At 37.4% G+C, this 10,556-nt stretch overlaps 1 protein-coding gene across 3 annotated transcripts; it reads left to right on the top strand.

The window, feature by feature from the left end:
- The first annotated feature begins 4,621 nt into the window (after positions 1-4,621).
- On the top strand, positions 4,622-10,168 carry LOC107816886 (serine/threonine-protein kinase Nek2). 3 transcript variants are annotated; one of them, XM_016642631.2, is made up of 15 exons: positions 4,622-4,799; positions 5,520-5,699; positions 5,858-5,924; positions 6,377-6,442; positions 6,971-7,017; positions 7,147-7,192; positions 7,314-7,394; positions 7,478-7,520; positions 7,594-7,643; positions 7,724-7,805; positions 7,883-7,932; positions 8,337-8,410; positions 8,563-8,614; positions 8,752-9,207; positions 9,385-10,168. In XM_016642631.2, exons 2-15 carry the CDS (start codon positions 5,614-5,616, stop codon positions 10,015-10,017), a joined length of 1,833 nt encoding a protein of 610 aa, XP_016498117.2. In that variant the 5' UTR covers positions 4,622-4,799; positions 5,520-5,613; the 3' UTR covers positions 10,018-10,168. The 3 variants fall into 3 exon arrangements, with proteins under 3 accessions (XP_016498117.2, XP_016498118.2, XP_016498119.2); XM_016642632.2 differs by having other exon boundaries at positions 4,660-4,799; positions 5,530-5,699; XM_016642633.2 differs by lacking the exons at positions 4,622-4,799; positions 5,520-5,699; positions 5,858-5,924 and adding an exon at positions 6,175-6,192.
- Positions 10,169-10,556: the final 388 nt, after the last annotated feature.

The raw sequence follows: 10,556 nt of genomic DNA, 5'->3' as shown, positions 1-10,556 counted from the left end.
GGCTTAATGGTCGAGTGAGTGTTTGCTCGAACTCAAAATGAGAGTAGCCCTTAGGCTTAATGATCGAGTTAGAATGATTTCTCGAACTCGAGTTAATGTAGCCCTTAGGTTTAATGGTCGAGTGAGTGCTTGCTCGAACTCGAGTTAATGTAGCCCTTAGGCTTAATGGTCGAGTGAGTGCTTGCTCGAACTCGAGTTAATGTAGCCCTTAGGCTTAATGGTCGAGTGAGTATTTGCTCGAACTCGAAGAATGGGTAGCCCTTAGGCTTAATGGTCGAGTGAGTGTTTGCTCGAACTCGAAATGAGAGTAGCCTTTAGGCTTAATGATCGAGTGAGTGCTTGCTCGAACTCGAGTTAATGTAGCCCTTAGGCTTAATGGTCGAGTGAGTGTTTGCTCGAACTCGAAGAAAGGGTAGCCCTTAGGCTTAATGGTCGAGTGAGTGTTTGCTCGAACTCGAAATGAGAGTAGCCCTTAGGCTTAATGATCGAGTGAGTGCTTGCTCGAACTCGAGTTAATGTAGCCCTTAGGCTTAATGGTTGAGTGAGTGTTTGCTCGAACTCGAAGAAAGGGTAGCCCTTAGGCTTAATGGTCGAGTGAGTGTTTGCTCGAACTCGAAATGAGAGTAGCCCTTAGGCTTAATGATCGAGTTAGAATGATTTCTCGAACTCGAATTAATGGAAGCCCTTAGGCTCGATATATCCATAGAAATCGGATGCAATAAATTCCTGGAGTGGCCTCTTTTCATTCTTGTGTGAAATAATCTTACATGCGTACATGTTTTATGCTTAAGGCTTGAGCAATCTACGCGGGCACGATTCATTTGACCATTTGGCCCGTACAATAATCTTGTCTTCTCGAAGACCTTTTAACGTAAATCTCTTTCTTTCTTTGCTGTAGCTGATATCCGAGGGTGACGCCCCCTGTATTCGAGGTTGATCAGATAGAGAAGCCTCAGATACTGTTGGCGCAACATTTAACACTGAACTGTTGTTCTAAGTTACCTACAATTATTAGTTTTGAAGCATCAAAAAGAGAAACGAACGGGGGTCGTACCTCAGCAGTAGTATCGCTTTTAGGCAAGTTTACATTCCAATTGTTAGGCCCGATAGCCTCGGCGCTTCCTGATGGGCCTGTCGAAGTGGTTTTTGGTCATGACCCCTGATTATTTCGACCTTGATCATTTCTTCTTTCATTTCTCACATGGTTCCGATCGGGTCCGATGCTCCTTCGATTTTCATTATATGGACGATATCGATCCTTGCTTGACCCTGGACCGTGAATCGGTGTCTCTCTTGGTTCTTTCGACGTTCCTAGCTGGATAAATAGGCTCCGAAGGGACTCCGAACTGACCATCTTCGATTCTGATTTTAGATTGATACCGATTGTGAACATCGGCTCAGGTAACAGCTGGGTACTCGATCAGGTTCTGTTTAAACTGTCGTGAAGTTATCGAGCTTCGTTCGTTCAGACCTTGAGTGAAAGCTTGAACAACCCAATCTTCTGTGACTGGTGGTAGGTCCACTCGTTCCATTTGAAAACGAGATACGAATTCTCTTAACATCTCGTTATCTTTTTGTCTTACCTTGAAAAGGTCTGACTTCCTGGTTTCAACCTTTATGGCTCCAGCGTGTGCTTTTACGAAAGAATCTGCAAGCATAACAAAAGAGTCGATAGAGTTAAATGGTAAATTATGATACCATATCATTACTCTCTTTGACAGGATTTCACCGAATGTTTTCAATAATACAGATTCGATCTCGTCGTCCTCTTGATCGTTCCCTTTAATGGCACATATGTAAGAGGTGACGTGTTTGTTGGGGTCGGTCGTTTCATTATATTTAGGAATTTCGGGCATGCGGAACTTCTTGGGGATCGATTTCGGAGATGCGCTCGGGGGGAAAGGCTTTTGTACGAATTTTTTAGAATCCAATCCTATCAATATCGGTGGTGCCCCTGGGATTTGATCAATCCTGGAGTTATACGTTTCCAATTTTTTGTCATTTGCTTTAATCCTCCTTTCTCCTGACTCTATTCGTTTGTCAGTTCCTCGAGCATCTTAATAATTTCGGGATTAATCCCCTATTCTTGCTCATTTGACCTCAGTACAGCTGGCCCCATTTTGTGGGTGACTTCTTGGGGTGGACTGGGCTCGAGCCTGGTTGATGCCTGGGTTTGGCTCTGCAACTGTGCTATTGCTACTTGTTGAGCTTGCAATATTTCGAAAATCATACGCAAGCTAATTCCGTTTTTCTTAGCGTTTTGGGTATTTCGAGTTGCAGATCGAGTTCCACCATGAATGTTATTTTCAGGGTCGGAACGTTGGTTTGCCTCGATGGCCACATGTGAATTAACGTCTATTGGCTCTTCGACCCGAGCTACAATGGGATCGACAAGTGGCCTTTCATCCCCGGGCGTTAAGTTGATGTTCTCATCTTGAAGGCCAGCTTCGTTGTCGATAGGTAGGGCCATTAATTATGAATTCGTCGTTTTCAGCCTGAAATCAAAGATACTTCCAAGAGCAAGTGTAAAATAGTGTGTTTCACAGAGATTCGCACCAAATAACCACTATTATCCTTAGCCCCACGGTGGGCGCGCTAAACTGTTTACCCGAAAAACGGATAGAGTTGAATTATACGTAGTTCTAAGGATACGTGGTGTAACTCGGTACAAATCGAAAAAGTAAGTAGAAATATATATCGAATATTGACTGTAAAAAAGGAATGTAATGCAAACCAAATTGAGTAGAGAAAGATTTATAAACAAGCAAGATGAATCAATGTCAAAGCTCAAAAAGGATAATCCCTGCTATATATCAGTGTAATAATCTTTGAAATGTGAGTGTATCAATATTTGCTTCTCTAGATGTTCAATGTGCCCCTTACAGAAATAAAAATAATAGACACTCTCTATATAGTGTAAGAATCCTACTTTGGATATAATTGAAAATACATAGTGGGAATCTCATGATAGATTAATCAATTAGTTTTTTCTTTGATTTTCTGCCGAGATTCTCTCCCTTAGTGCGGCTATAACGGCTTTGTTGTCTCTTAGCTCGATCTTGGTCGGTCTTGGTAGTGGTCGGTCTCTGGATCTCGAGCTTGATAACCACACTTCATATTATAACTCGAAATTGACCCAAGCTCGATACTGACTCGAGCCCGGTATTGATCGGTCTGGGTCTTGAGCTTGATAACCCGGCATCTCATCGTATCTCGATATTATAATGACGACCCTCGGTCCATTATATTTCAATCTTGACTAATTATACGAAGGGCAAACTCGATTTTGACCGTATACACTCCTACTGAGGTGCCAGCAATTTTTCAAAGACGTAGCTTGTTTTACTACATGATTTTTAAATCCCTTTTTTCTCATATAACTAGAGTATATAATTGTGAATTTTTTTATTCTGACTTGTTCATTAGATGTTTTTCACATGTTCTTCCAAAGATATAGATTATTCATAATGATGTCATTTATCATGATAAAAAATTAGTCATTTAAGTTTAATAGGAGTAATTGAGAATGACATTTTGCAATTATGCGTAAATTGTAATGATGACCGTTTGGATACTGAATTGTTACAGGAATGTTTCCCTTAAATTATTCTGTCACCTTGGTTATTTGACCAGGTGGCATTAGCATGAGGTTATACAAGAATTATAATATATACATTAGTAATTTATGGATTATTTGGTCCATATTTTCTTTTTGACAGATATTTGGCTCATTGCACTAAAATAGAATATATAATTTATAATATAGAAGTTACAATTTTATCCTTGTTAAAATAAATGACAGAAACCAAAGTTACAGTAACAACAACATACCCAATATATTCTTACAAGTGAGGTTTAAGAGAGGGTAGTATGTATTCAGTCTTTACCCTTATCTTGTGAAAATAGAGATGATGTTATTGGAAGATCTTCCATTCAATCAAGTAAAATCACTTCAATTATGACAAAAAACTACGAAAAACGAAAAATTGAAACCAAAGTTGTTTTGATTATTACTCTGTTCACAATAAGTGACCATTTTATTTTTTTATTTTAGTCCAAAATAAGTGTCCATTTACATAATCAAGAAGAAATTAATTTTATTTTTTCAAAATTTGCCCTTATTTATATATTCCAATGTGTCAAGGTAACAATTAATTAAGGTTAATTTAGTGAATATATCATTTTTTTTCTCGAGGAGTTCGTATTTCCTTAATGAATATACCGAATGTAAAATGGTCGCTTATTGTGGACCGGTGGGGGTAGCAGATGTTTTATACCCATGAAACTAATCACTGTACAAATTAATTTACGTTGAATCTGGTTTAAAATAATATCAGAATTTCCTTAAAATACTATATACATATTGCTAATACCAAAAACAAAATGTAAATCAAATGTAACATCAAACTTTTATAAGAATTATTTTCCTAATTCCGACAACCGAATAATCCCTATTAAAATTGTAGGTTTAGGCCCAAGTTTCAAGTTTGTTCGACCCCATGACTTTTTTTGTGGGACATAATTTTGATTTTAAAAACAAAAGGCGCTTTTTGGAAACAAAAACAATAATAAAAAAATAAAATTCAAAGTTTGAAAATGTCCTTTAGAAAGCGGACACATCGCTTTTGCTTTGTTTACAATTCTTTTACCGCTCTCCATCTTCTCTGTTCACTGACTAAAATAATTCCAACTACTCGACTCATCATCTATATAGAATGAATCACACCTGAAAAATGCCGTTCCTATTTTCACATTAACGCTCTTCTCCAATTCTTCTTCATCATCATTTTCAGTTTCAGGTACGTAATGGAGCATACTATTTGGAATTTGATTTTTTCCATATTTATCGGTTTCGGTTACTGCACTTACTTTTCTCATATGCGGTATTGCTTTTTCCCTTTTATGCGCTGCATTTTTTCCTTTTTTTTTTTGGAAATTGGTTACGCTCTTCGATTAGGTTTATTTGTTTTTACTTTAGCTTTGCCCTAAAAGTTTTCAAATGGAGCCTTTACATTGCGTTTTCCCGCTTTTCGTACTAATTGCCAGAGTACTTGGATTATGTTTTGTATGAATCTACTGTATTCAAAGACTGATGAGAAATTATGTTATGTTAAGAAAGTTTATTGATTTACATTGAATGACCTACACCGCTGATTAGAATTTAGAATTTTTCAATGATATGTTCTGTGTACAAAATTGACTATCTTAGTACCAATAAAATCTCAGGATAGTTGTTAGTAATTATTTACAGTAGTATAAAATTCCTATCTTATTGAAAGAAGGGGGAATGTGAGGGAGCTGCTGTGAAGGTTTTAAAAATCTCCTACATTTTTGGATGATGTATAAAAGTCACATTTTCTCTCGATATACAAGACGTTTGCAGATTTGCTATAATTTTTCTTCCTCTAATAAAATGTATTCTGGACTGATGTAGTGTTGCTAACATTTGCTGTTGAGTGTTCAGAAAATTCCATCATTTTCAAAGTTTCTAAAAGATGCACTTTCTCTACATGTACAAGGTGTTTGCAGATTTACTATGATATTTCAAATGTGACCATTATATCTGGATTGAAATCTATTTGATAAAGCATTGGTGGTCCTATTGCCCATAAGATGGAAAATTATGAGATTTTGGAGCAGGTTGGAAAAGGTTCCTTTGGCTCTGCACTACTTGTAAGGCATAAACAAGAAAAGAAGAAGTAAGGAGGCGTGCAACCTTTTCTCAATCCATCTGCTATAGTTTTATATTTGTTACAGTATACAGTTTATGTTCATTAGTCATTTCATTGTTGCATTATTCAATTTATTTGAATTTCTGATTGCTGTCTTTTTTTTTTTTTTTTCCTGTTCCTCAAAGATATGTTATGAAAAAAATTCGCTTAGCTCGCCAGACAGAGAGAACACGCAGATCTGCCCACCAGGAGGTCAGCCTTTTTTCCCAGCTTTCTTTGTGACTGAAAGGACAAACAGGGTGGTTAAGAGTGTGAAGACATCTGCATATCTTGGCATCTAGATAGGAAATTTCTGATAGAATTCACCATAATTGTCTTAAATGGTTAAGAAGTTATGCAATGAACTGCACAGTGTTACCTGACAGGATGTAAGTTATGTATGCATTAGGGATTAAACATTTACTGAACTCTTTGATTTAGTACAGGTCATGAAGCAATAAAAAAGGCTTTTGCTAATAAGGTGAAGTTATCATCAATTCTGTTTAAGACAATGATACTTGCTTATCTTAAATGCACCTTTAACTCGAGTAGATCCTTTCTGCCTAATCTATTTCTTTCTTCCTTCTTTTTCTTGAGAAAGACTGGCGAATCTGGAGGTGGAGGTTTGTGTTTGCAATTTCTGATCTGGGTTCTTTCTTTTTCAGATGGAACTGATCTCAAGAATACAAAGTCGATTTGTGGTGGAATACAAAGATTCCTGGGTGGAAAAGGTCTGTTCATAGTTTTGTCCTTTCACCATTTCACTCAAACACTTCTCAACGTACATGTGATAACTTTTCTACTCATGCTATTTACTTTCGGATGACACACAGTGTGAAAAATATGAAAGATTTTTAAGTGGAAGTCTACAAATAGTAAAAAACGTAAAAGGGTGCCTATCTAGGTTAGATGTTGAACTACGTAAGAATTAAAACTACTGTTAAAGTGAATACTTAGCACTCATGCGTTGTTGTAGTGGTTGAACATGCAACTGCATCCAAATTTGATAGATGTTTAGTGATTTAACTATTCATCTTGATGGTTAGTCTGGCTTTTACTGGACAGAAGGTAGTGCTATTATTCTAATTTTAGCAAGTATTGGTAAGTTCTAATAGACCAATATAAGGACTGCGGTTACAAAAATTATCTAAGATACGTGTAAACCTTTGAGTTTGTGGTGTGTTCATAATGTTGTATAGCTGTGGAAGAATTATTTGTTCAGCCAAGCCATTGACTATGCGAGAATACCCAATTTTCAGGGATGCTACGTGTGCATTATTATTGGGTATTGTGAAGGTGGTGATATGTAAGTCATTTTTCCTTTTCCCATGAACTGTTTTCAGAATTAGGACCTTAGGCCTGAGATCCTGAATCTAGTTGCTTATATTTGTCTACCCTATATATTGTCTAAATCACTTTGTCAATCCTTATACAGGGCAGATGCTATTAAGAGAGCTAATGGTGTTCTTTTCCCTGAGGAGGTTGTTATTAAATTTACAATTTTGCTTCTGGAACACACCCTCCTGCCTCCACCTAATAAATTTACTTTCTAATATTGCGGCCATTTCTTTTCCTGAAATCTAAATGTTGACTGATAAGCAGAAGCTTTGTAAGTGGCTAGTTCAACTTCTGATGGCACTTGATCACTTGCATACGAATCATATAATTCACCGTGATGTCAAGGTGAGTTGCATCTCTCTTTATACCACAAAGTTATTCTTTCTCAACTTCATAGATTTGTTTGCTGATTTAGCTTTTTTCCCCAGTGTTCAAACATTTTTCTGACCAAAGAGCACGATATACGTCTAGGTAATCCCCGTTCCTCATAACTTGAAGTTGGGTATGATTGACTTTGAGTATTTATTTCAAGAGTTGTTTTCAGGCGATTTTGGTCTTGCTAAAATACTGTCCTCGGATGATCTTGCTTCCTCTGTAAGTAACTTGTTTGTGAATATTCTGTATTTGTGTTTGTGGTATTGCTTAGTCTATTGATGAGGTATACTGGCTGTCAGGTGGTGGGTACCCCAAGTTATATGTGTCCCGAGCTTCTTGCTGATATACCCTATGGTTGTAAATCAGACATCTGGTCTTTGGGTAAGTCTTTACCTTTCCTTGCTTCACACGAACCGCTTTCAGATGCACACTGTTTTGCTGACTCTTTGCATGTCCAGGTTGCTGCATGTATGAAATGACTGCTTACAAGCCGGCATTCAAAGCATTTGTAAGTCATGAAATGCTACTTTCCAGACTATGAATTTTAATACTATCACGAACTATATAATCAATTACCAAATTAATTTTGTTGCCTTGTGCATGTCTAAAACCATTTCTTGAGGTATCTTCCTATAATTGTTTCCATGGGCTGATGGGCAGTGTAGTCCTTCAGTACTCGATCTATAGCGAGACCAACTGTACTTACACTTATGGTGTATAACTTGTTCTACCTTTAACCAGTGGAGGTAGATCTTTCTTATGATTGTTACATTCATTAGCTACTGTTTTCCCTATCTTTGTATTTTTATCAGATTCTCGGCTTCTCATCATGAAATTAATTGATGTTTACCTGCAATATATATATATTTTCAGTTGTAATACTTCAAATGACCTCCAGTGTCTTGAATGCAGGATATGCAAGGTCTAATTAACAAAATTAACAAATGTATAGTTGCTCCACTTCCCACCACGTATTCTGGTGCATTGTGAGTAAATTATCTTTTGCACAGTTGAGGCAACCCATCATAGTGCATATCTCGTCAAATTGCTATTCTTTTGTGCTACAATAACAACAACCCAGTGGATAAATACATTTCTGTTGTACTGTTGCTGAATTTATTGTCGTTTTCCTTGTCAGCCGTGGCCTTATTAAGAGTATGCTAAGGAAAAACCCAGAACTCAGACCAAGTGTATGTATCCCTCACTTCCTCAAAGTTCACTATTTACTTTCTACGTGCATATTTTAGCTTCAAGTAGCGCCAAGGATGTTACCTGTTTGACACATTTACTCCTTTTCATCTTAATTCTCTCCCAACTGTTGTTCCAGGCTGCAGATTTACTCCGACATCCCCATCTTCAGCCCTACGTGTTAAAAATCCTTCTGAATTCTGACAGCCCTAGACAGCACAAGTTCCTCGTCCAACCCTCTAATTCAAACTATGTAAAGAAAAAAAGATTGTCTGAGCCCAGAACTGCTCCAGTCTTTAATGAAAGAGAGGAGAGGCGATTGTCCAGTGATAGGGCTTTGAACCCTAGTATTTCTGGAATGAATTCTCCATGTTTATCTCGGAGAGCAAAAAATCTAATGAGTTCTTTGAAGAAAAATTTCTCAGAGCCGTCTGTTGAAAGTACTCCCTATGACCTTGGGGTAAAAAGTTCTGCAATGTCAAAGTTGTCGGCAGCTGTCAAAACTGTGCGATTCGATTCAAATAGAAATTCCACACCTCACAGGAGACAGAGCACTCCATTAAAGATGTCCAATGCTGGTTCTACCCGTGAACTGGTATGTTTCTGATTGAATAGTATTGTTAAGATCTTCAATGTAAAAGTCAAAACAAATGAAGAAAATTCCTGACAGGAATGTAGATACTTTTCTTGGTGCTAGATTGTTGAGATTATACTTGTAGTTCTTCAAGGCTTGAGTTTTTATTTACACTTATATACTTACATACAAATGCAGCTTCCAGTGACACATACACCAGTTAGCCAACCTTCCAAGTCAACGCGTAGAACTTCTCTTCCTTTATCCACAAAAGCTGGGAAGTTGGAGTCACCTTACAAACATAATGTTGGTCTTCTTCACCAAATGAAGTCTCCGGATGTCTCTGTGAATGCTCCAAGAATTGACAAGATGGTTGATCCCTTGGCTTCTTCAGAAGACCCTCTTTTACCCATCCAGAGAGCTTCACCGAAATCTGTTCAGTTGTCTTCCCCCTCACCACGCTATAGTGACTGGTCGTTCACAAAAGACAAGTGTACAGTACAGGTTGTTGATAGAAGCTTTCCCAAGCCACCTTTAATTGACCCTATTCATGGAATTGCGCGGATTGGAAGTGAATGTTCAGAACATGATGCAACAACTGGTGCTTCAAGCCGGTCATCTTCAGAATCTCGTCCCCGGAGGTTTGACACCTCTTCTTACCAGCAACGTGCTGAAGCCTTAGAAGGATTACTTGAGTTCAGCGCGCAACTATTGCACCAAGAGCGTTTAGAAGAGCTTACAGTGTTACTGAAGCCATTTGGACCAGAAAAGGTTTCTCCAAGGGAAACTGCTATCTGGCTGACCAAGAGTTTCAAGGAGAAGGGAGTGTAATTGTAACCTTCTACATTTTCATCTTTCCTGCTTACCTGAGCTAATGATGCATAGATTTTCGAAAGAGAAAAAAAAAATCAGAATGCACACGGGAAACTGTACAACATGAATAACCTGTTCATGAGAAGCAGAAAGGAAAATTAATTTTCAATTGGTTGTCTGGGTCTTTGTTGAAATGTGATGCTAAATGCATATGGCCATTAGAATCGGAGATGAGCATTGATGCTAAATGCTCAATAGCTGCAGGAGATAAGTTTGGTGTAACGAGTTTTTAAACTTACCTCCTGGCCATTAATCCTTGTGATTTAACAAAAGTAAATAATGAAAAAGGTAATCTAACTTAACGAAATTAAATAGATATTCAAGCTAGTTTGAAAAATTATAGAAAAATTTAGTGGACCATAAAAGTAATGATTTTTATTAAAAAAAAGTTGTCCTTTTTTCAAATGATTGATGCAATTTTATTGCTTTTATCTAAGTGTTTAACCTTGAAATCAGATAACAATTAAATTTATACGCGGTTTTAAGGATATGTGGAT

Source organism: Nicotiana tabacum, chromosome 19 (assembly GCF_000715075.1).
Source record: "Nicotiana tabacum cultivar K326 chromosome 19, ASM71507v2, whole genome shotgun sequence".
Classification (NCBI taxonomy): Eukaryota; Viridiplantae; Streptophyta; class Magnoliopsida; order Solanales; family Solanaceae; genus Nicotiana; species Nicotiana tabacum.
Note: the sequence above shows the minus strand (reverse complement) of the source record. Positions and strands in the feature narration are given on the sequence as shown.